At 34.7% G+C, this 25,012-nt stretch overlaps 4 protein-coding genes across 8 annotated transcripts; 3 read left to right on the forward strand and 1 right to left on the reverse strand.

The window, feature by feature from the left end:
* The first annotated feature begins 340 nt into the window (after positions 1–340).
* Positions 341–24,343, forward strand: LOC116161068 (transcriptional regulator ATRX homolog). 3 transcript variants are annotated; one of them, XM_031474306.1, is made up of 14 exons: positions 341–469; positions 771–967; positions 1,017–1,170; positions 1,220–1,459; positions 1,509–1,836; positions 11,214–11,527; positions 11,580–11,816; positions 12,367–12,529; positions 12,574–12,709; positions 12,760–12,978; positions 22,576–22,747; positions 23,667–23,788; positions 23,841–24,067; positions 24,116–24,343. In XM_031474306.1, the coding sequence occupies exons 2-14, from the start codon at positions 786–788 to the stop codon at positions 24,271–24,273; spliced, it is 2,652 nt and encodes an 883-aa protein (XP_031330166.1). In that variant the 5' UTR covers positions 341–469; positions 771–785; the 3' UTR covers positions 24,274–24,343. The 3 variants fall into 3 exon arrangements, 2 of the variants coding, with proteins under 2 accessions (XP_031330166.1, XP_031330247.1); XM_031474387.1 differs by having other exon boundaries at positions 353–469; positions 774–967; XR_004143379.1 differs by lacking the exon at positions 24,116–24,343 and having other exon boundaries at positions 22,576–22,743; positions 23,841–23,982.
* LOC116161510 lies at positions 5,643–7,110 on the forward strand. Its single transcript, XM_031474905.1, has 2 exons — positions 5,643–6,134; positions 6,190–7,110. The coding sequence occupies exons 1-2, from the start codon at positions 5,939–5,941 to the stop codon at positions 7,053–7,055; spliced, it is 1,062 nt and encodes a 353-aa protein (XP_031330765.1). The 5' UTR covers positions 5,643–5,938; the 3' UTR covers positions 7,056–7,110.
* Positions 17,937–20,194, forward strand: LOC116161226. 2 transcript variants are annotated; one of them, XM_031474541.1, is made up of 2 exons: positions 17,937–19,169; positions 19,227–20,194. In XM_031474541.1, the coding sequence occupies exons 1-2, from the start codon at positions 18,209–18,211 to the stop codon at positions 20,015–20,017; spliced, it is 1,752 nt and encodes a 583-aa protein (XP_031330401.1). In that variant the 5' UTR covers positions 17,937–18,208; the 3' UTR covers positions 20,018–20,194. The 2 variants fall into 2 exon arrangements, with proteins under 2 accessions (XP_031330401.1, XP_031330477.1); XM_031474617.1 differs by having other exon boundaries at positions 17,937–18,526; positions 18,587–20,194.
* LOC116161365 lies at positions 20,111–22,111 on the reverse strand. Of its 2 annotated transcripts, XM_031474800.1 has the most exons (3): positions 21,690–22,111; positions 21,350–21,471; positions 20,111–21,289 (listed from the first exon to the last, which is right to left on the reverse strand). In XM_031474800.1, exons 1-3 carry the CDS (start codon positions 21,901–21,903, stop codon positions 20,210–20,212), a joined length of 1,416 nt encoding a protein of 471 aa, XP_031330660.1. In that variant the 5' UTR covers positions 21,904–22,111; the 3' UTR covers positions 20,111–20,209. The 2 variants fall into 2 exon arrangements, with proteins under 2 accessions (XP_031330660.1, XP_031330592.1); XM_031474732.1 differs by having other exon boundaries at positions 20,111–21,471.
* Positions 24,344–25,012: the final 669 nt, after the last annotated feature.

A 25,012-nucleotide genomic window follows, 5' to 3' on the forward strand; every position in this document is an offset into this window, starting at 1 on the left:
TTCTGTGTGAAGTTCGCTACTGAGTAACACTTACAACTTTGTTTGGGTGCGTTCATAAATTAGAAGAGTACTCAGGCGTTTAAGCGACCTCAGCTATGTGAAGTAAAATGCAAAATTTGTTTGCTAACATTGCCGGATACGGTTATACGAACTCGTAGATCTGGGTAATTATTTCAAATGAATCTATTTTAAATAGGTATTTAAAATACAAAATACTATTTTGAACAATCAATGATCCTAGTTTTTGCCCCCACACTTTCATTGCTGTCCCCGTGTAAATTCGCCTTTAGTATCTTTGTGATAGAGGTGGTATCTGTGCTTAACTTCAGATTAAACCAGTCGTATTTTTCCCGCCACTAAAGTCGTTAACGGTTGCACCATTTTTTGTTATTGTTTTGTGTGATTTACCTGTAGTGAAGCAGACACCCAATTGTTTTTTTTTGAGTTCTTAAGTGTACACAAGATAACGGTAAGATATTACACAAAAGAGATACATCTTTCTGTGTATCCTCATTCCTCCCTATAGGATACCTAATTTGAAGTAGATAAACCACCCTTTCATGTTTGGTTAGCTGCTAAATTGAAAATAAGTACATTCTTGTTGATATCAGACTAATAATTCCTATTCCGCTGAGTTGTTTATAATAGCTGGTAAAGAAAGCAATGACCAAACTGACTATGACTATGAATTGTAATTTTATCAAGTTAACATGAATTTCCCAGTTTAGATTGACATCGGATCAATGAAATATTTGATGTTTTTCTATTAGTAGGAACAGAAAAAAATGAATGACACCTTGAATAGTAGTAGCGATCTGGAAGATACGTTGGAAGTCCATAGGAAAAGGAAAATGCCAGTATTTAGTGCGTCTGACTCTGATGAAATGGAATTCAGTGGCCTCCACAGTAGTAGTAGTAGTTATCACAGCAGTGACTCGGAAATCGAATTGGAGAAAGAATTGTGGGAGTATGTTTATTGTTTTAAACAGTTTTGATATTCTAACATTGAATTTTAGTAACAAAATACCTAAAAAACTTCCTCAGAAGAGGCAATACAAAAGGAAGGCCATTCGGAAGGTGATCGATAATGATTCTCTTACAGAATCGACAAAGAAAGCTGAAAAGGCTGAAAAAGAAAGGAAGGCTCGTATTTTAGAACGAGAAATAAAGGTGACGGTTCGAATCTCTTGAAAGGTTTCTGATTTTTTGCCAATTTCAGTATAATGAAGTATTTAGTCTGCCTTTAGATGGATGTCTGGAGAAGGTGGTATTGGATTTTGACGGGGAAAAGGAACTACTGTCGGTTAACGAAGTGATTGCTAAAAAGCTTAAACCCCATCAAGGGAAAGGTATACAGTTCATGTGGGACACCTGCTTTGAGACTGTGGAAAGGGCAACGTCTACTACAGGTTCCGGTTGCATTTTAGCTCATTGTATGGGCCTTGGCAAGACTTTACAGGTGATGTCGATTTCATTGCTGAAATCTTGTGATTTGATAATGGTTGTAGGTCATTGCATTTACGCATACACTTTTAACAAATGATGAAGTCACTAATGTTAGGAATGTTTTGGTTGTCTGTCCGTTAAACACAGTTTTGAATTGGGAATCTGAATATCAGAGATGGCTAAGCGACGTGAAAGGACCACGGCTCAACATTTACCAATTAGTATCCAGTAAAACCAATCCTGCGCGAGAACGTGTCGTACAGGATTGGAATAAGAAAGGAGGAGTTCTGATTATTGGGTATGAAATGTTCAGAAACTTGTCAAATCCAACAAACCAGCGTTTGAAAAAGAAATCCAAGGAGTGTTTTCAAAAATGTCTTGTTGATCCAGGTAAGTGAAATTGTTAAAATAGGTAGGTACGAGGGTAAGTATCTGCTGTCAATTATTTCAAATTGGCATTTTAAACAAACAGTATTAATAATGCCTTATCAGGAAAAATTTCTGTATTATTATTAATGTAGGCAGGAGAGATTGTGCTGCACAGTAGATCACGTTATTGAACAGTATACGTGTAAGATTTTCCTGGAAATTATCTGTAGGCGATAAATAGGGTTTGGCGTTTCAACTTAAAAACTACCATATCGCACATTATAATTTTAAAATCTAAGTTTGTCGTACCTCAGCTGGAAGATTCTCGTTACTTAATATTATACTTTCTTTTATCTGGCCCACACATGACAAAATTATTACAGTAATTTCTCTTTTGTGAAAGTTTTATATCAAGTAATTCAAGTTAATTGCTTCGCGACTTTCTGTAGTTGCCAACTTTCGTACGCATTTCACTCGACAGAACTGTACTCAGAAACCATTCGTCCAAAAATAAAAAAAAATTAGAAAATCTTCCAAACAATGCGACCCCCCTTATGTCTTGTAATAATAAATTTTTCAAAAAATCCTCAAAAAGCCCCAAAGAAATAAGAGATAAAAATAGAAGCAGCAATGTGAAAATGAACTTAATGGAGTAGCACATAAGTACAAAACCCTGTCAGGTAAGTAATCATAAAATTACTTCAAATGTAGTAAAATATAAAGAAGGCTATCTCCGTAATTGTTAGTGCTATGTAAAAAGTAATTGCTCTTTTTGGGTGAGACTTAAAATGATAATATGAAAATTTGAAAATATTCACCAGGTAATAAAGTTATTGGACCTAACGTAATTTTTTAAACAGAACACTGTATACACACCTTATCTAAAAATAGAGCATATTAAATTTATTATTTCAAAAATATAACACATCAGGGATAACATTCAAAATTCAAGTGATTTAAAAAAAATTCAAAAATATTTAAGTAAACAATTAGAAAAAATACAAAACAAATATTTTTAAAATTTTTTTGAAATCTTAAATCTTTTAAAAACTATTAACATTTTTTTGGAATTTTTGTAGTGTTAGGTATATGTTTGAACAGAACATACTGCAACATGAGATACACCAACATGACACTAGGAACAGAAATAACATACGCGCTGAATTTTGTAGGCTACGCAAATCGCAAGATGGTATTCTGTACCAGTCGAAATTTTTATACAACTGTTTGCCCCCACACATAAAACAATTACCGTTGCCCAAGTTTAAAAACAAAATTAGGACTTTTTTATTGTCGAAAGCTTTTTATACGTTTGATGAGTTTGTGAATAACTGTAAATGTATTTAGTTTCTTTTTATTCTATGAATGTAAACCTAAATGTTTTGTGTTAGTTTAGAATTATGTACAAGTGTAAGTTTAAACACACAGTAGCACAATATATCATATTAAAAAATAAAATAAAATAAAGTACAAAAAAGAGTATTTAATATGCTAATTTTTTATAGTAAAATATACTGGGTGTTCCATTAATAAAAACGAGGTTAGGTCCGAATCAAAATACACAACTTTACAAGGAAATCTTGCATCCCTTTGATCGTTCCCGCTTTACCACATTTTTATAGCTGATGGTAGGTACTCTAGTTACCATGATGAGCTTTTAACAATTGCTTAACGTATGTTACTCAACATCTCAATTTGGTGAATTGTCTCTTAGATATTGGCCAGTAAACTTTAAATACACAATACAAACAACATTTTTTCATACCAGTAAGGTGCTCTTTGGGGACGAAATCCGCACAAATGTTATTTAGAAAAGTTGTTTAGAATGAAAAACGGTAAAGGTGCAAAATTTGATTTTTTGATGTTTTTATTTTTTAATTGGATTTTTTTAGGAAATCCGAAAAAATGTTAAGTACTTAAAAAAACTGTTCAAAATAGAATGGAATTACCGTGTAGCAAATTTAAACCCAATAGCAACACTTGTGGATTTCAACATCAATTTACCTTCTATTTTGAACAGTTTTTTTAAGTAACTTTATTACGGATTTTTGCATGTTTACTTTGTTTTTCATTCTGAACAACTTTTCTTAATAACATCTTTTCCCCAAAGAGCATTTTATCTGTATGCAAGCAACGTTTTGCGAAAATTTTTAAGACACTCTTTCAAAACTAAAATGATGTCACAAATTAGTTTCCAACCAAGCAGGGTTGATACCCAGAAGCTCAAAATTCAGTCCGAAAAGGTTTTAGCTTTTACAAGAGTTGACCAAGCAATTGGGGACATACAGTATATCATTAGCTCGTGTGTCGCAGTAAAGTGAATGCTCGACTTAGGACTTAGGCAGGGCCGGCTCGTGGGGTGAGGCGGCCGCCTCAGGTGGCATAATCTTAGGGGCGGCATTTTTGAAATTTAAAAATAAAAAAAATGTTATATTATAATGTAGTATAATAATAAATCTTAGTAATGTCAATTGACTGAAAGTGATTATAAAATATAGCCATCTGCCAGGTCACTAATTTGCGATATATCTAATAGGATAGCATGGTTTTTTTTAATTAGTTTATCGTACTTGATATACAGCGAATAAGCTAGCGCCGGCGGCGGCGATACACATACACCAATTTCGCTGCTTTGCTTATTACCTACTGCTTAATCGTTACAGACGGGAAGTGAAGGAATTGTGCAAAGCCACAAAGGTAAACAAAACCTTTACAAATACTGAACTATATACAGCTAAACAATTTGAGTGATAACTTTCCAAATATAGTATAGTATTGTTGATGAATTGCTCCATTTTGCAATTAGTGTGTTGTTAATAGTTAACGAAGTTGTATATTACACTAACTTTTATTAAGATTTATTAATTGGAAGTACTTCACCGTACATGCTTTGCTTTGATCTTTCACAATACTACAGATAACATCGTACAACTTCAACATTCCAAGATCTTCATTATTTTCATGATTCGTTTTTTACTATTGTGACGTATCGCCTGATGATGGACGAATCTCGTCCGAAATCGATAGCGACCAATTAATAAATGTTAATAAAAATTAGTGTAATACAACTTCGTTAACTAATAGTATAGTATCTCTAAGGATACTTTTAACTATTCTAGTCACTGTGGCCAATGGAGAACGTTCTTTCTCAAAAAAAATAATGGAAAATTATTTATGTTCAACATTGACATATGACAGATTAAAGGAGCTGGCCATTCTCGCCATTGAACATGAACTATGTTCTAACATAGACTTCGAGATAGACTTCGATGATATTCTTAACAATTTTGCAAATATAAATATCGGTATTATTACACTGTTTTGGTATTTTTGTTTGAATTTTGTATGCTTATGAAACGTCATTTTCTGATTTTTACGTTTTTATTTAATTTTCTCGTTGTTTGGTGGTACTTATACTCATATTAAAGAACCAATTAACAAACAAAAAACCTTTTCATTAGGGCGGCAAAGTTAGCGCTTGCCTCACCCATTTTTTTTCGACGAGCTGGCCCTGGACTTAGGGTACCTAGTTTGCATCCGGGTTTCGGACATGGACGTTTGTAAATGTATAGTGGGTTGGGTTGGTAGAGCAATCTTGACTGAAACCGGTTTTTTTAGTTTCATTCAAGGTGCCTACATATATTTCGTTTAACTGCTTTCATTAATAAGAAAGTTGCCATTGCGCATGCGCAAAACCAAATTTAAAACTGGTGTTCATAAATAAGAAAGTTGTCAGTGCGCATGTGCAAAACAGCATTACGGAAACGTCGTTAATTTTACTTATATTCGTAGTGTTTACATATAAAGTTTCATTTAAATCTTTATACCGTGTGTCCGTTCTCAAACTCGAACATAGGGATTTAACATGGAGTTGAACGTTTTTGCGGATTTCTGCTCGCCAACTTATTCTACAGAAAAGGTAATGGTATCATTGGAAAGAGAAAATTATTGCGCATCCACTGATACTAACAACAAGACTAAAAATTGAAATTGTAATGAAAAATTTTAAATCGTTTTGATTAAAAATTCGACAGTATTTTCCAAAACATAGTAGGCTTGAAACAGTTTGTTTATCAATAAAAATTTGACGTTTACGCTTTTGTGAAACTGAATTTACGGAAAGATGAATAATTATACCAACGAAGAAAGAGTTTTTATGGTAAAAACCTTTTATAGCGGTGTTAGTTTGCGAAGAGTTCGAGATTTGTTTGCCGTTGCGTTTAATACGAGACCGATACCATCAGCAAGTACCATACAAAAATATGTAGAAAAATTTGAAAATCAGGCAAATATTTCAGTAGAATCAGAAAGTAGGGGTGGTGAGCATTACAAATTTTATTTTAAAACATGTTCTAAAATGACATCATATCATAGGATATCGACAAGGGGATGACCGCACAGAAGAGCAAGTTTTGGCGATGATAAATGCAGACCCAACGTACAGTTTGAGGCAAATTTCCCATGAAACTGGTTTATGTAAGTCGCGGGTATGGATGATATTAAAGAAATACAAATATCACCCTTATAAACCACAATGTCATCAAGAGATTTTTTATGTTGACGAAGAAAGTAGGAGTGCATTTTGTTATGAGATACAAGAGCGCGCTAACAACGATCGCCGCTTTCTATCGTCGATATGCTTCACAGACGAGTGTACCTTTACCCTCAATAATGAACCCAATGTTCAAAACACACGTCATTGGGCTCAGGAAAACCCTAGGCTTAATATTTCAACCAGAACTCAGTATCCTCAAAAAATTAATATCTGGGCTGGGATTTTTAATCATAATATTATCGGCCCATTTGAAATTGAAGGAAACTTAAATTCAGAAACCTATTTAGATCTTTTGGTAACAAAGGTAGGACCCGCATTGGAAGACGTTGCAAGAGAAAATCAGGAGATCTGGTTCCAACAAGACGGCTGTCCTGCGCATTTTGGTTTAAACGTTAGACATTTTTTAAATAATTCATTTCCAAATCATTGGATTGGTAGAAGTGGTACCATAAATTGGCCAGCCAGATCTCCAGATTTGGCACCTTGCGACTTCTTCTTGTGGGGACACCTTAAAAGTAAAATTTATAAAAGACGCCACCCAGATATTAATTCTTTGAGAGAAGCTATAGTTACTGAATGCGCGTTAATTACTAACAGGGAGTTAGCGAATGTGCGAAATAGTTTTTACAACCGACTGGGATATTGCTTAGCTCAAAACGGGGGGTTATTTGAATATTTACTTTAATTTGTTTTTCCTTACTAGTATTTTTGTGTATTTTTAATAAAAATCGTTCGAAGCCTTTATTGCTAACATACTATATTGGTGTATTATAGAAATAATTGCCAAAAGACTACGAATTGAATACACATATTAATTCCCTATGTTCGACTTTGAGAGTGGACACCCTGTATATAAAAATGAACCCCTGTTTCTTCTGGTCACGCAATAACTTTAGAACGACTTTACCGATTTCATTCATCTTTTTTTTTTAAGTTTTCTAATATTGTGTAGAAGGTTCTTATGTCAAGAAAATCGCGCAGAAAATTGGAAAATTGGAGAAAACTTCTTGACTATTTAAACATCGCGCGTTTGACGGTGCGACGGCAATTGTTTTAACAGCTACATCGATCGGCAATGGATCGGCATATATCCGTCAAAAAATTAATTTATTCATATCATAGTGTGCTGTCAATTCGATCGGATAGTTTATCCAGATTTCAGTGAGTTTTTTGAGAAGTTTCGAGGTTATTTCACCGCAATCACGCCTTTTATATTAAAATTTTGATATACCTAATATCCATTTTTGGTAAGTGTTGAATGTTGATAGACTAAACACGTGGTATACATAGTTATACAGAAACACTAAGGGAGTCAATTTCTATTTTCAGTTGAATTTTAGTTTTTTCAAGATGCTACTAATTAGACGTACCAACATGGTACCAACTTAAATCGCAGAATTCGTAATCCCACAAGTCAAACATATATGTATACGAGTAGGTACCTACCTACTTAAGTCAAACTGACGAGAAAAGCGAATCGCGAAACGGAATCGATATGAACAACGCAGAAATGTCCCTATCGAGTTGCATTTAATTATAACGTAGCAATCGATTACAGTTTACAGTAGATCGTTGCTATTAAACCAAAGAACTTTGTGTGTCCACATTGCATGGCTTTTAAGAATAAAACTGACGCCCCGTGATTATGTTGCGCCAGTGGCCAAGTGAAATTGACGCCATTGGTACCGCCACCAGAGCCACTACATTCCTTGGTTTCCGGAAATGGGCTAGATTCTATAAATTTTTTTACTCATTCAGAAATACAATAGGTAATTGCTTTCAAATTACGGCATTTGGCGCAACAAAAAAAAAAGGTAAGTTGCTAGCTCTGAATCGCCAAACGCAACTAGCAGTGAGTGCGTTCAATTTTTATTATTTTGGGGAGAGATGGGGCAAGTAAATCCCTTTTCCGGTTAAACGGTTGAACCGATTTAAACCAAATTTGCTACACATATTCTTAGACATAAAAGGGCAGAATCGCGCATGCGCAGGTGGGGCGGATGGTACCTGTGCTATAGCCACAGCAAATGTTTGAAATAATTTTTTGTAATTATTTATTCTAGTAATAATAATAATTATAATATTTATTATACCGTTATCCGTGTGGGTACACTTACGGTCGTCATTGGAAAAAAAAAATATTACAAACAAAATACAAAGGTACATTCAGAGACTAACTAACAGAGGAGGATAACAGAGTACAATTTTACATATTATATCGCATAACAGTTTTTCATGAACTCTTCCTGACAATAAAAAGCATGTTTTGAAAGAAATGTTTTGAGGCGTGACTTAAGAGCTCCAATGGGCATAGATATATATTATTAGGAAGGCTGTTGTAAAGAAGTTGAGATTGGTGGACTACACCATCCTGTGTTTTTGACAACCTGCAGTACTTAGTTCGAATGTTATGCTTAAGCCTAGTATCGTGATCGTGTACGTTACATTGTTTTTTTGCCATTGATAAGTTCTGCTTAGCATAACAAATTGCTTCGAAAATGAACATGCAAGGAAAGGTAAGAATGTTCAGTTCAATAAAAGCCTTCTTGCAATCCTCCCTGTATTTCAACCCAGCTATAATTCTGATGGCTCGGCGCTACAATCTAAACATGCATCGCCAATGTGAAGTACGTCCCCATGCTAATAATATATAGTATATATAATAGTCCGAATTGAATAGGTATTTATAGCTAAGAAAGAGGAAAGCGTCCGTCGGGTTAGCTAGTATCTTTATAAATAAAAAAGTTAGCATTGCACATGCGTTAAACCAAATTTTTGACACTGCGCATACACAAAACCAAAAAATATGCCTTTTCAAATGAGCCCTATATCGCCAAAATCGGTTTAGTGGTTTACAAGGAGTACGTGTGACGGGCAGACAAACGGACGGACGTCAAAGTGCAGCCAATAGCGATTTTTCACTTTGAGGAAAATACGCTAAAAATAGAACCTCCGTATAACAGAAAACAAGTTCTACTCCCCTTTGCAATTCTTATAAATTCCATTCATGAAATAATTTCTGCAGCTATGAATCTACAACATTCTCTGGTGTACTTAAGCTTGCAGTAGGAATATACGACACTAAATACAACTGGTGGATTCATATACATACAATTTTCACATTTAATTTATAACACTAATTATTATTTATCACTTACAATTTATAACATAACGCAAGCGCATGGAAGTTTGAACTGTACTCGAACCACAATTCGATTTGCTTATGTGGAAAACAACGTTCTTTCTATAATGTTCTGCAGTGTTCCAGGACGCTTCAGGATGTTCTAGAATAAACACGTCCTATTTCCATCTGTCTTCGTTCTTTATCGGCGATGACTAATCTTTTATGGCGCCTCAATGTCTACCGGGATTTCTGAAATATTCGCTGCAATATACTATCACTTTAATTATCTTTATATGCTCGTACAGGGTGGGGCAGAGAAACATCCCTACTTTTGAGGTGGCATTGTCAGTAGTGGGGACATGTTGGAGGAGTGGGGGTAGGTTCGAATGACACTGTGGCCACGGAATTTTCCGATAGTAGCGCTGTCAGTTGTAGACATGGCTTGGTCGAATGAGCAACGCGCTTTTGCTGTCGAGACGTATTTTTCTCAGAATAAGTCTATTGTTACAGTGCAGCGTGCGCTGCGAACTCGTTATCGGANACACGCGTTTTGTAGCTTTTGGATTCTTGAGGCATCAATAGAATCCAAGCACGGGCCATAAACTGCATCACCGTAATTGAATTTTGATAGCACTAACGCATTGCAAACCCGAGACCTTAGTTTCACGTTCATCATGTGCCGATTTCTAAAGATAAGTTTTAACACACTAATACGTGCGTATTAAGATTTTTAGTGACATGCTCCTTAAATCGAAGTTTGTAATCCTAAATTTTTACCGAATCATTTAACGAAATGTTTTGGGAGTTCAGAATTATATTAATAAAAGGTAACGCTCTTAATCTAGTCTGGTCCCTACCGAAGAGTATTGCTTGTGTCTTTGATACATTTAAATTCAATTTATGCTCTTCAGAGATGTTGTTGAAAGTATCTTTATAAATAAAAAAGTTAGCATTGCACATGCGTTAAACCAAATTTTTGACACTGCGCATACACAAAACCAAAAAATATGCCTTTTCAAATGAGCCCTATATCGCCAAAATCGGTTTAGTGGTTTACAAGGAGTACGTGTGACGGGCAGACAAACGGACGGACGTCAAAGTGCAGCCAATAGCGATTTTTCACTTTGAGGAAAATACGCTAAAAATAGAACCTCCGTATAACAGAAAACAAGTTCTACTCCCCTTTGCAATTCTTATAAATTCCATTCATGAAATAATTTCTGCAGCTATGAATCTACAACATTCTCTGGTGTACTTAAGCTTGCAGTAGGAATATACGACACTAAATACAACTGGTGGATTCATATACATACAATTTTCACATTTAATTTATAACACTAATTATTATTTATCACTTACAATTTATAACATAACGCAAGCGCATGGAAGTTTGAACTGTACTCGAACCACAATTCGATTTGCTTATGTGGAAAACAACGTTCTTTCTATAATGTTCTGCAGTGTTCCAGGACGCTTCAGGATGTTCTAGAATAAACACGTCCTATTTCCATCTGTCTTCGTTCTTTATCGGCGATGACTAATCTTTTATGGCGCCTCAATGTCTACCGGGATTTCTGAAATATTCGCTGCAATATACTATCACTTTAATTATCTTTATATGCTCGTATAATAATATGCTATTATTTTGTACCTACCTATGTTAATTATATTACTATTTGAATTTAGTTTAGATAATTTATATGCTTTTGTTTATTCTAGGACCCGATTTAGTTGTCTGTGATGAAGGTCATCTTTTGAAAAATGAAAAATCGAACTTGAGCATTGCAATGAATAGAATTCGTAGTCCAAGAAGAATAGTACTTACTGGAACTCCTATGCAAAATAATCTGAAGGAATATTTTTGTATGGTTCAGTTTGTAAAACCGCATCTATTAGGAACTTACAAAGAGTACAGAAACAGATTTGTCAACCCAATCACTAACGGACAGTACACAGATTCAACGCCACAAGATATAGATCTTATGAAAAAACGTTCTCATGTACTTCATACCATGTTGGATGGGATAGTACAGGTGTGTTTAAATTTGTAATTTTAAAGAAGGGTAATTAAGTAAAAATTTTTAGAGAAGAGATTATTCCGTTTTAGCACCGTATCTTCCACCTAAGTATGAGTATGTCTTATTTTTAAGGCTTTCACCTATACAAATCAAGTTGTATGGACACTACAGGAATAATTACTCACAAGTTACATCCGAAAGTTCGCTAAGCTCAACATATTTATTTAAAGATTTTCATGACTTCCAAAGAATTTGTACCCATCCTCAAGTATTGTTGATGAGAAGCAGAAAGGAACCGTATGAGGTTGGTGACATTTCAAATTAAATATTAACATAGTATTATATGCCATTAATAGTTAACAGTGTAACTACATCAGTGGCTTATTGCCATATATCTAAACACTTTTTTCTGCCATATTCTTTCTCGCCAATGTTGCAAAATGTTTCAAAAAAGCCGTTAGGACATTATAAAATTTGTTAGCCTTGCGGCAGTTGCTTTGGTAAAAGGCAACGCTTACCTTGATAACATAGTAAGTAAATCAGCTTAGTTCCTTGGCTTGATCCACGCGAGACACACGCATATGTGGATTTTGGTACTTTTTAGCACATTTTTTAAGAATTAAGTGGAACTAGTTTTATCCTTCATGGTACTCTAATGAAAGGTCTCAATGAAAGGAATTAATTTCTACCAACCATAGCCCTCTCCTCGAACTCTTATCGTGATCGGGTATATTCCCTTATACCTTGAGGTGGTTGTACAGGTTTACCAAAATAAAGTTATATTAATAATTATGTTTTGCCATGATTGTATTGGCGATTTAAGAAATAAATGATTGACACAAAAATGTTTGAAGATGGTAGGTGCAAATGAAGATTCTGAAAGTTCTTTGATTGATGACGAGCCTTCGCCTAGTACTAGTAGCAATAACTCAGAAAATGATAGTAAGAATAAACCCAAAATTGTAAAGAAGCCAAAGAAACGCACAACTCGAAATTCAGCAGCGTCTACTGGAATTGGTATGTCCGGCATCTTGATTTTTGTTGTATCAAGTTCTTTTCAGGTGTTGAGTCAACTAATCAGCCTCAGTGGTGGAATAAGTACTGTAAGCCCGATGATTTCGAACAAATTGATCTGAGCGCCAAGCTGTATTTATTGTTTAAGATTATAGAAGAATGCCAAGCCATGGGTGAAAAATTGTAGGTACGTCATTTTACTCTGTTAACGCTCACCGTATTTTCATTTACAGACTGGTATTTTCCCAATCTTTATTATCTTTAGACGTAATCGAATATTTTTTGGCTAAAATTAATACAGCGACGAGAGAAGGTGATAATAGTAAAGTGTGCGATTTTTCCGGATCCTGGACTTTAGGCCACGATTACTTTAGGTTAGATGGACAGTCGTCATGTGATAATAGAATAAGGGATTGTAATATATTTAATAACAAAGATAATGCGCGCGCTAGGTAAGTAACATTCTAATTATATTTTAAGAGCATGTTCTCATTCTCTCTCAACTCATGTCATTTGATTGTATTTTTAATTTGCTGCATTTGATGGAATGGAGTATTTTTCATACCTTTTTAAATTGAACGTCTGATTAAGTCAATGGAAAATGAGCGTTATTAAATCGTACTTTTGTCAGGTTTGTCTGTTCGCCCCTTCGTGCGAATGGAGAGTTCTATATGTTTTAAACTTGTCCTATTGAATTGAGGATCAAGAGGTCAAATGTCACCAAAGTCCACGAATTTGCAGGGTCCTTCGATAACTCATTGTATCGGTTTATTTCTCGGTTTATTTTTATTCAAACGAATGGCCGGATGTAAGATGCAATAAATAAATTACGTAATAGAAAAACCATTAAGGTCTAGGAATTTGATTTATTTATTTATTGTCCCTCTTGTTCTGGGCCCTCAACAGGCTTGCGCCCATTTACAGAGTGACCCACAGAATGGTTTTTAGAGGTGCCTCTGCAGAAGGTCTTACACTACTCCAGTATTTACCTTATGAATTAGGAAAACCTAATCCGTAGTAGCCGGCAGAATGCTCGAAACTGATCTATGGAAATTCCCCTCTCTGCCACAGATGAAAAATTCTTACCTCAGCTCAGGTTCGAACACCCGACCTCCGGCTATGTAGCTCAATGCTCTATCACTGAGCCACATAGTCCGTTTTATGCTAAGTGCCTTGTTTAATACACTCAGTAATTTATTTATTTCGCAATGTATTGTTGTGTAAACTACGCCATGCGGATGTTTTGTTTGACTTCAGCATCGATAATAACGATTCGTTATCCTGTATGCTGAATTTCATTTATTTTCAAGCGTAGATGTGGTCGTTAATTTGGGATTGAACACAATTCGTTCATGGTATTTGAATTTGCAGCCAATATGATATTATTTTCAGAATTATTTAATGTTGTTAATTTTGTTTAAATAATCGCTTGTATTTATTTAATTGTAAAGAAATTATGTGTTAAAAGATTCAGTTTATTCATTTGAAAATATTTGCGTAGTGTTTATGCCTAAAAATCTCCGGTCGTTGCGATAAGAAGATCCGTTATCGCTGCCTGGGCTAATTAATTTGAAGCACGTGTTATCGCCGAAGTGAGTTTTTTGGCGACGCAATAATTTGATAAGAAGAAGGAGATCGGAAAATTGAAAAGAATTGGAAATTGTTTTAAATAGCAGAGGAAGACGTGAATTGTGGTTTTTTTTGTGGTGGACGTTGAAACGTAGCCGCTTGTTGTTTTGTGTGTGTTTGGGGTTATCGAAGTCTTGTTTAATTGTGAAGTTTTGTGGAAGAAAGTTAGAAAGTGTTTAAAGAGATTTAAATTGTCACTGAGGTACAAGAGGTTTGTATTTTACCGAGTAAATTTGGGTTGTTTAGGTAATGAAAATCTGTTGCTTGGCAATTAAATGAGAAAAACTGTCAACTGATAAAAATGCGACACAAAAGGTGGAGCATTTTTAGGTTGACAGTTTTTCCAGTCCAATTGCTAAAAGGAAACAAGGTCATTTAACTTTAACGTTATTCCTGCGGAAGTATATTTTGATAATTATTTTCTGACTAAGGGTAGTCTACCTTGTTCCCCTTCAGTAAGTATTTTCTCTGTAGACATCCCTCCAACCTCCCCTGTAACGGGAGTTCCAGCGGCAGATAAACTTGGCGCAACGTTGGAACATTAATGTCCGTATGCACTGACAACTTTTTAGTTTAAAATCCATGGCAACCATTGCCGCAATAATCGTTACCATGGATTATAAGCCACGCTTAAGCTAAGCCTCGCTTAAATTTGTCGGTGCATACCAAGGTTATTTTATTTCAAAGGTTACCTGGTAAGTATGTGGGCGGAAGCGGGAGGGAATGTATACGTCATCGAGAATTCAGACATTGACGGTCAACGTTTAGTAGTCGCGCAGTTGCTTATTTTTCTTGAGTAGTTTATTTGTTTAAAATTTGTTGAATTTTGAAGTGCATAAGGACATATTTTAGCTGTAGATACCTGTTTGGTGGAATATAAAGACATTTAGTGTGTGAATTTTGTATGTTTTCATAGCCATGATTGAAAGGTTAGTTCATCAATTATATGCACTTTTGTATGTTATAATTAAGTATTTTTTTAGATGAGTGGCGGTAACACTAAAATTCCTCATCCTGGTGTAAATAAAATCTCGGTTTTTATGTTTCCCAAAGACCCTACCGTTCTTAAAGAATGGGTAAGAAAATGTTTCACATCCGGCAGCAAACTAAAACGTGCTGCGCCCTCATTGGTCAAAACGGCCAACCGATGAAAGCGTAGCGTCCCTGGCCGCAAACGTTTAAAAGCAGAGCCACGAACTCTGCAAAGTGCAACGCAATTCCTGCTTCGACTGCACTTCAAGAAACAAAAAGGTCTCCACCAGCAGAACCAGGTCAACTTGCCAGCTCGACCTCGCGCCACACTCCATCAGTCAGAAGACCTGCATCTGGGTTCACCCCAACGACAGAGCTCGCCGTGTGTGCACCTCGGTTACCATTTTGTACATACTATAAATATCCATAAAACAACAGCATTTTATTTGGCGTCATCCGCTAAAGAATGTTTAGAGTTTTAATTCCCATAGGGGTGGTTCCTATTTTGTAGATCGCGGAATTTTATCTATTTCCACCTCTAAAATTAATTTGATTACATTATCACAAGTCCTCGTGCAATATAAAATAGCTTACGCACCACACTCATTTTTTCAATACTTTGATTGCTTTCAAAGGTGGAACTTCCAAGATTTCCAATATAAGATCCACCCTTATATACATATACCCATATAAATCCAAAAATATATTGCAAAAACTAAATTTTTTACCCCTTTTATTAGCATTGTATCCTATGAGCAATTTTAAATGTGTATTCTGGATGACGTTTTCCCGCCTTCAAAATGCAAGCAACCAAAACAACCTTGGGTGCGTACAGCCATAAGAGGAAGGATCAAAGAGCATTTGTGCCAATTTTCACAGCTTTACTCAAAAGTGAAAACTTGATCCCACTCCGGATCTAAGAATAAGATCTATTCTTAAAATACAGAGTTACAGATTATTGTAATGTGGTTTGACGCAAAGCGAATCCACATATTGAAAACTATATGTTTTTTATTGTATCCAATAGAATTTCTTGAGTGTGCTTTCAATGGTAATTCTACAGGAATCCTTCAGTGTCGTATAATTGATTGAAACACTTCAATTTACTCAACACAATAGGGAATATGCATGTAATTTTTTTAATTTTTTAATCGCTTTTTTACATCGTTCTAACATAGTAACAAGTGTAAACACTGTTAGAACAATTCAATTTAACTTGTAAAGTAATATTTAAAATGTTGATTCGATGTGTTTAAACCCCGCCACATTTTCAGCCGGCCTTGGATGACGTCACAAGCCACCAGTATTTGTTTACTTTTACTGTTGATTTATTTAAACAGATTTTCAGTTGTAATAGCGATTCAGACCATGGAAAAAGCTAAAAAACCATTTTATAGGTATTGTCTTGTACAAAAGTGCAACAACACTAATAGAAATATTCCCGATATTTTGCAGTTCCAAATGACGACTCCCAGAGCGTTCTCAATTTTTTTACAGTTAGTGAACTCTAAAACAATATTTTTCAACAATTGTGCCGTTGATTCTTGCAAATCGACGGACTATGCAATTTTTTTTCAAAATCCGATTAATTTTCTTAGTTAACAAATGGAATAAGTTCCAAAATATCACAAGAAATGTAAATCTATAGTAGGCGAAAGGAAAGCTCTCAGAGAGACCTACATTAAAAAAAATACGTCCAAATCCGAGTTCACGAGAAATCAGCTTTTGACTTCGGATTCTTAAAGGTGCGTTTTCCTCGAAGCGGCTAGCATTAGCGGCCGCGACTCAGCAATCATTGCTTGGTAGTACGTTTGAGTGTTTTCCTCCAAGCGATTGCGTTGCTTGCAGCGGCGATTATTATCAACTATATTTTCGCAGTTGTTAGACATGAACGCACTTAGTTATCTTTTGTTAGGGGAAGAAGACTATATTACAGTAAATTGTTTTAAACAAAAGGCGCACTACTCATCCCATTTTTAAAGAGAGATCCCGCAAAATTGTAAATAAATTGGCAAATAAGCAGTTTTGTGCAGTTAAATTCAGTATTAAAATAAAATGCTAATTATCACAATATTGAACAAAAAAGTACCTTCAGCCTAACTTAGAACTCATAAAAACCTCACCTGTACTGCAGCACAAAAAGGTGAACTTCTAAAGTGCCTCAAAAATCATAGTACATTTTTAACGAAAAAAGTTCAACTATTATTTTAACAATAACTTCTCCGTTATGCGTGTCATTAATAAAGTAAACAGATTCGTCCTCTTGGTCGACAAATTCCTCAGTCCCGACTCCCGCAAATCCCGCGGGATCCCGCCCCATTTATGTGCGGGATTAATCCCGCAAAAATGCTGGGAGATTCCGGTATTTCGGGATCCCGCGATCCCGGTATTGAATTCCCTATAGTAATAACCAATTGATCATCTTCGGGATTGCTTTTTTATATTTTTCCATAAAAAACAATAACATTTGAAAATGAACGTTTCATACCCACTGTATCTTATAGAAAATTCAATTCTAAGCCAATTCATTTCTCTTTATTTTTTCCCTTAGAGTATAGTTAACGAGATAATTGAAGTCAAATGCGAAAAGAAACGACATCTTGCCATTTTTTCTTCGTTTTTTGTTTATACGTAACAATATATTCCGAGAGTTTTCGGCTAGGGGGACTATGATTTTCGGATTCAGCGGATCTTTTTACATAGAAGACAATTGATTTCGTTGAGTGAAATGACAACACCCAGCCCAATCTGCCCAAACTGTAATTTGACTGCACTAATGGCCGTTTGCACCGACAAATTTAAGTGGAGCTTAGCTTAAACGTAGCTTAAAATCCATGGCAACCATTGTCTCAATAATCGTTGCCATGGATTTTAAGCTACTCTTAAGCTAAGCCCCACTTAAATTTGCCGGTGCAAACAGCCATCAGTACTTATGAATATACATCGCGTGCATGTGACGTCACGATACAACAGCTGATCGCTTGTAGGACAAACACTTCACTGCTCGCTATACGTTTTATGCAAATTGTGGCCCTAATTTTTAAATTTTTGAAATAGAATTGATTTGTTAAGTGTTGTAATATGTGCGATAAAAGTGACTATTTTAATACTTTACCAACAGACGTTAAAAATCGTTACTTGGACAAAATTAAATTAGTTAATAATGTAGATCCTTATTTAGTTAGTATTGGTACATGTTCAACAAACATTAACGATTTTCCTAGAGTTACGTATTTCGATATCGTAAATTATTTAGTTTTTAATAAAAGTGCGTACACACAAGATGAGTTTAAGGCATATAAAAGCCTGGAGGCGTACAATTTATTCCATTCTAAGTGGATTAAAACATTGTGTGTAAAGAAAATCACAAACTCAGATAATGTTTTATTACTTTCTGAGGTATGTTGCCTAACATTGTATAGTAATATATGTATATCTATAGTTTTTTCTTTCTTGCAGGTCATACATTCACAAAGGTTAAATTTACCTCCAGTTAGCCTTTGGTGTGTTGTAAAAAACAATGGTGAAGTACTTACAGCACATTGTACTTGTACTGCAGGTTTGGGGGAGTGCTGCAGTCATGTAGGTGCCGCATTATTCGCAGTTGAAGCTGCTGTTCGGGATACAGAGCCAATCTCGGTCACTGGTGAAAAGGCCTACTGGATGGTTCCAAACACAAACTTAGGTGTGCCTAGTAGTGTAGAAGAAGTGGATTATTCTGTGCATAAACATGAAAACAGTAGCACTTCAAGTAATAGTGATGTAGATGAAATAGGTGATTTAGAAAAGGCAACCTTTTTGGAAAAGCTCAGTGCGCTGAAAAATACCCCTGTGATATTAAAAGTTACATCCCCATATTGTTTTACGTTACAACAGGAAAACCAAGAAGCGACATATCAACGTGGAATTTTAAACAATTTGTATGATCAAAAACATGAAACCAAGACCTTGAACGAGCTAATCGAAGTTGGGAAAACAATTGATTTTCATCTAACTTCTGATGAATGTGCAATCATTCAAGAAAAAACAATGGGGCAAGCAGGTAACAAAAATTGGTTTTGTTTTCGTGAAGGGCGCATAACTGCATCTTTGTTTAAAGCCTGTTGCAGAACTAAATTAACAAAACCCGCAATAAGCACAATTAAGGCAATCTGCTACAAGAAACCTTTTTTTTCAAAGCAGACCACTTATGGATGCTTGCATGAAAAAGATGCTATAGAGGCATATAAAGCTTTCATGCTTCCAAAACATGAGAATTTTGTAATAAAAACGTCGGGGCTGATAATTAACTCAATGTTTCCATGTTTTGGTGCAAGCCCTGATGGTCTGGTGAGTTGCGATTGTTGTGGATCTGGTTGTCTGGAAATTAAATGTCCATACTGCGTGCGTGACAGCAATGTTGAGGAATTGGTTCACTTCAAGAACATGTGTTTAAAAGCAAACGTACTGGAGGACAATATATGGAGCATCGACCTTGATCAGAATCACTCTTATTTTCACCAAGTACAAATGCAAATGGCAGTTGCCGAAAGGTCATACTGTGATTTGGTTGTATGGTCGAAGAAGAATTTTTATCTGGAAAGAGTGTATAGTGACAAAACATTTTGGGAATGTGAGAGTGAAAAAGCATTAGCATTTTTTAATAATGTAATAATGCCTGAATTACTTGGAAAGTATTTTACAAGACTACTTCCTTTAAAACAAATATCTACAAACGTGCAAGATAATGTACCCACATCTAAGCATAAAGTAGGGCAACACGATATGATTTGTTGTGCTAACAAATACTGTAGTGTACAGTGGTACAGTTTAAAAGATTTAAAGAAAAAAAGTGTACCGAAGGGTGTGTGGTATTGTAAAAAATGTGCAACACTTAAATTTCGCAAATGATATATTTTGGATTCATTCAGACATTTTTTTTACAGTTAATCTTATTCTTTCTGGAATGTGATACATTATATTATGTACTTGATTGTTGTAGTGTATCTATCTTATTTGTATATATTGTAAATTTTTTCTTAAATTTATGAACTTTATTAATAATCAATACCTTGTACAAGTTGAAAGTACAAAAAATAGCTATTACTGTGGAACAATGCTTGGACAAAAATTAATAAGTGCACAAGATACTGTAAGAATTTTATCTATTGTTTGAATTTTTTTATATTTTGAACGAACCATAAACATTGGTAAAGTATTGGAAGTAATTTTATATTTTCTTCGTAAAAGCCCAATAACCCTTTCTACATGTATTCTTACATTTGCAAGTTTACGAGTATCCTCCACTTCTTTGGGATGCAACTGCTTTTTTCCTTTTAGAAATGCTGGCATTTGCACCTCTGCCATGCATAAATTGACACTATCTTTAATTAAAAAGCCTCTATCGGCTAATATGAGGTCCCCCGGAAGCAAATTTTTTAAAAACCCTGAATTTTCAGTAATAAATTTATCACTACTTCGCCCAGTAAATGCCTTTGAAATGAACATAACACTGCCCTGTGGCGAAATTCCAATAAAATATTTGATAGTGTGATGGTGTTTATAATGCGAAAAATGTTGAGAAGATGCTTCTTTATTTTTTGGTTTTTCTGTGAAGATCTCAAAACAATCTATTATTACAGTGACCCTATTCCCAAAATTTTCTTTAAAACATTTGGGCATTGTAGCACACAAACATTCTCGTTCTGGCCATTGTACAAAAGACCTTAATTTCTTGTAAAGGACATGCAATACATTTTTAAATATTCTTCCACAAGTGGAACGAGATATGTTAAAACGGTAACCTAAATCAGTAAATAATAAGTTTAAACGTAATTTCATTAGTGTTAATATTACTTGTTCAAATTTAGATAAAGTTGTGTTAGGCGTTATCATTATGTAAGGCTCTACAAGTTGAAAAACAATTTCTAAAACCTCAAAAGAGAGTCCCGTATAAAATTTACATTTTGCATCATCCTTCATATCACTCATACTAAATTTATGAACTGACAATTCCTTTCGAAGTCTGTATATCTCTTCATTTGCTTTTAATAATCCATACTCCAAATCCTTTTCTGTTACGTTTGTACATTCAGTTGTTTCCAGTGTGGATGTTAGATTATCAAAAACTTCTGCCGAATGAGTGGCAATTTCCATGTTAAGTAGGGGTTCCTGAATGGATTCCTTTAAAATAAATAGATTAGAGAGGTAACAGCCAAAACATACCTGCAAAGTGCCAATTACTTGTTTTATGCGTTTCTTGGATCTATTATATCTTTCCATACTCGCTTTTCGTTTGTCGTAACCCATATTCTGTGATGGTATCCAATCTGGATGGTTCTCATCACTTAATTTTGCAGGTTTTCCTACAAATTAACGGTCTTATTACTTTTTTTGTAACGTGATATTTCCAGCAGACCAACTAGAAAAGGAAACAACAATCTGTTTTCGACACATTTCACACATTGTAAGTCATATGCTTTTAACAAAGTATTCTTATTTTTTACTGGCGTGTTGTTGTTCCTTTTCCAAATAGTTCTACCTCTCACAGTTAACAAATTTAGCTAATGTCTAAATAACATACCTTCCAAAAAATGTCTTGAGCAAATCATTTGGTACTTTAATTTACTGTCCGTGAGATCTGTTCTTCTCGTTGCTAATATCCAAGCTTCTCGTCTACGTTCTTTTCTAGGATCGACCTTTTTGTTGTTGTCATATATGGAAGGAAAACGAAAAAACGACACTTTGTCTCTATTACTTCTACTGCCACATTGAGCAACAGCGCAAAAGTTGGGCATATTGTCCTAAGCCTTCAAAGTACTTTTTATGTCTATATAATTACTACACTACACTTGCTACACTATATTAAATTACTTTAAACGTTTTATGTTGCCGTACGCAAGTTTATTCTTCAGTTTATTTTCCAATTTTTTCCTTAATAGTATATTAACCTGTATGAAATGAGGGTATGTTTGTCCTACGAGCGATTTGACAGCTGTTTTTTGATCACGTGATGCACGCGATGTATTGACACAACAAATGCGATCGCGTGGCATTTGACGTCACTTTCATTCGTCCAATAGTGAAGCGTTTCGCAAATTTGAATTTCATTCGCTTATTTTGCACTTTTGAATTAACATTTTTAGCAATTAAAAACAAACTAAATAAGAAACTAATGGTTTAAGTATAATGTGAGTACAATAAATATTCGCTGGAGAAAGAATCAAGTAAATTTAAACCACATGCATATTCCCTATTGTTGTTACGGAAAAGATTCTATATAGATTGTATTTAAGTAGTCTATAATTATAAAAAACATACTTGATTTGAAAATATAGGCTACTACTCTCCCTTGCCTTTGTTATAATATTATGACACTTGCTACACTCAAGAAGGTCAGCATGCTTTGCTCGTCTATGTTGTATCTATCATATGGTGTAAATGTTTTACTGATTTCAATGTATTTGCAGGTTATTTTTGATCTCTACTAGGGCTGGCGGTCTCGGCATAAACTTAGTGGGGGCCAATAGAGTAGTTATCTTTGATGTCAGTTGGAATCCAGCACATGATGTTCAGAGCATCTACAGGATCTATAGGTTTGGACAAACGAAACCGTGCTATGTCTATAGATTCGTCATGTATGTGAGTTTCTTGTTTTACTAATATAACAAAAATAAATAGAATTTTATGTGTGTTTGGTTTTGGGCGGTAGGTCATAACAAAACGGTGTCTACAGCAGCAACTTGGCAATGGATATTGTTAAAAAAAGATGTCATGGAGGAGAACATTCTTGCCTTCAAATAATCAAAGTCTTCCCCATACATCTTTTGGTAGAAAATGTTTTTTTTTTCGTGGGGAAGGTTTTTTTGTATTACAGATCTTCTGGCAAGTTGGCAATGTTGCTAGTCGAAACAAAAATATACTGACCCATGTAGTTATAATGAATGAGAATAAATAATTGAGAGAAAGAAAAGCAATTGAAAAGCTAACCCATTTACAGACTTGGGAATTTTTGGAGACATCTGAGGCCGGGTACCTCAGAATGTATACTTGAAAACCTTGAGGTGTCAAATATTCTGAGAATAATAAAAAACAATAAGTTAGAGTTACAAGATATCAGCAAAAGATTCGTTCTTTTCGGAATCGTTCCGAAATAACACAAATTTTTTTTCCAAAATGATTGCACACTATCGTCAGTGGATATTAACAAATGATCATGTTAAATATTGATGGAATAATAAATTGTTAAAGAGAATTAGTAAGTAATAATACAAAACAGAGTAAAATGTAATCACTAGTCGTCATCTACCAGAAAAAGTATGCTGGATGACATGCATAATATAGTAATAATAAAAAGTGGAAAGATGAAAAGAAACAAATGAAAAATTGTTAATAAATATATAGTGACAATATGTTAAGAAAAAACGAAGTTGCACAAGTAAATATTGTGCAGCTTAAGTGTACTGTTTTTTCACATTACATATTAATGCGTGATTGAATCATATAAAATTGTGTTATTTTCTTGTGTCACATGTAAGAAATTGAGTCATTTGATTTAAAGGGCACGATGGAAATGAAGATCTATGAAAGGCAAGTGACAAAGCAGGCGATTTCGAAACGAGTTATCGATGAGCAACAGATTGATAGACATTATAATCAAGACGAACTAGCAGAATTATACATGTACATTTTCGCTTTCTTGATTTCATGTTTATACATTCATCTTATCTTGTAGGTTTGATCCAGAACCGACTGATACCGTAATACCTCTGGTGCCAAAAGACAAACTGTTGGGTGAATTATTACAAATGGAAAGCGATCGAATTTATAAGTACCACGAACATCAATCTTTACTCGAAAATATTGAAGTGGAAGAATTGAATGAAGCAGAACGGAAAGCCGCTTGGGAAGAGTTTGAAAGGGAAAAATTAGATCTGCCTGCTATTGACACTAGTAGCCTAGGTAAGTGTCAATTAGCAATTGTAAACTACTTCTACACTAATTTTTCAGAATGGATAAATACTGTTCCAGTTCCTCGTATTAGGGTAGCTTTGAAGAACATTATTCAAAGGGATAATCCGTATTGGACACAGGAAGAAGTTTTGAGTGCCATTCCTCTGATAGTGAAACAGCTGCAAACCCAAGCACAAAAATTATACGGCCATTAGTCCTAATTTATGAATTTATTTTATATTTGTTTCTAAATGCTCAATATACTATTTTTGTATTGTCTTATTAGATTAATAGTTCCAGACTTTTATATTAGTAACTGAAATTTAGTGGTTTATCAAACTCCCATGCTTAGTATCAATATACACAGGGTGCACCATAATAGTGTAAAAATTTGACCAAGCCGAATAAATTAAGGCGTCTAAAGCTTCACTTAGGCATTCCTTGTGTTCCCAAAGTTTGCGTTATTTTTTTGAGATCTTCAGCAGCATACTTACTACTTACATAAAAGCATGGAATTTGATGATTGTGGACTTTTTGTGACCTATATGGAGGTAAAAAAGTTTGATTATGATTTATCTTTTTATCGGAGCATCTTGGAACCTGAAACTGATCAATCCAAGTTTTGTTTTTGAAAATAAAAAAAATAACAATGGTAAGAAAATATAAGATTTCAAACTGCACAGCTCATAACATTAGTTTGATGGAAGCACAATTAAAATTTGCAATTATTATCGAGTACAATTTCCTCTCCTGTGTGTGCGCGCGCTGCACCGTATAGTGTAATAAGGGCATTCCTTCCCGGTTTTTTATTAATTTTGGCTAATCGCGGTATTGGATTTAAAAGTGCTCATTAGAGTGTTGTCCAATTTTATAATGCTTCGTTTTGCATTTAAACTTATGATCTCTCCTTACATAAACAGACGTGAGTGGAAAGAGCCTTCACTTTACAAAGCC

This window comes from Photinus pyralis, unplaced genomic scaffold, assembly GCF_008802855.1.
Source record: "Photinus pyralis isolate 1611_PpyrPB1 unplaced genomic scaffold, Ppyr1.3 Ppyr1.4_LG1, whole genome shotgun sequence".
NCBI classification, from domain to species: domain Eukaryota; kingdom Metazoa; phylum Arthropoda; class Insecta; order Coleoptera; family Lampyridae; genus Photinus; species Photinus pyralis.

Excerpts from the sequence above, each read along its gene's own strand:
- LOC116161068 (XM_031474306.1), top strand. The coding sequence starts at position 786 with ATGAATGACACCTTGAATAGTAGTAGCGATCTGGAAGATACGTTGGAA. Across the intron at positions 1,837-11,213 it reads AAAATGTCTTGTTGATCCAG|GACCCGATTTAGTTGTCTGT; the intron begins GTAAGTGAAATT and ends TGTTTATTCTAG. Across the intron at positions 12,530-12,573 it reads AGCAGCGTCTACTGGAATTG|GTGTTGAGTCAACTAATCAG; the intron begins GTATGTCCGGCA and ends AGTTCTTTTCAG.
- LOC116161510 (XM_031474905.1), top strand. The coding sequence starts at position 5,939 with ATGAATAATTATACCAACGAAGAAAGAGTTTTTATGGTAAAAACCTTT. Across the intron at positions 6,135-6,189 it reads AGAATCAGAAAGTAGGGGTG|GATATCGACAAGGGGATGAC; the intron begins GTGAGCATTACA and ends ATCATATCATAG.
- LOC116161226 (XM_031474541.1), top strand. The coding sequence starts at position 18,209 with ATGTGCGATAAAAGTGACTATTTTAATACTTTACCAACAGACGTTAAA. Across the intron at positions 19,170-19,226 it reads AAAAACAATGGGGCAAGCAG|CCTGTTGCAGAACTAAATTA; the intron begins GTAACAAAAATT and ends CTTTGTTTAAAG.
- LOC116161365 (XM_031474732.1), bottom strand. The coding sequence starts at position 21,903 with ATGCCCAACTTTTGCGCTGTTGCTCAATGTGGCAGTAGAAGTAATAGA. Across the intron at positions 21,472-21,689 it reads CTCAAGACATTTTTTGGAAG|GAAAACCTGCAAAATTAAGT; the intron begins GTATGTTATTTA and ends GTTAATTTGTAG.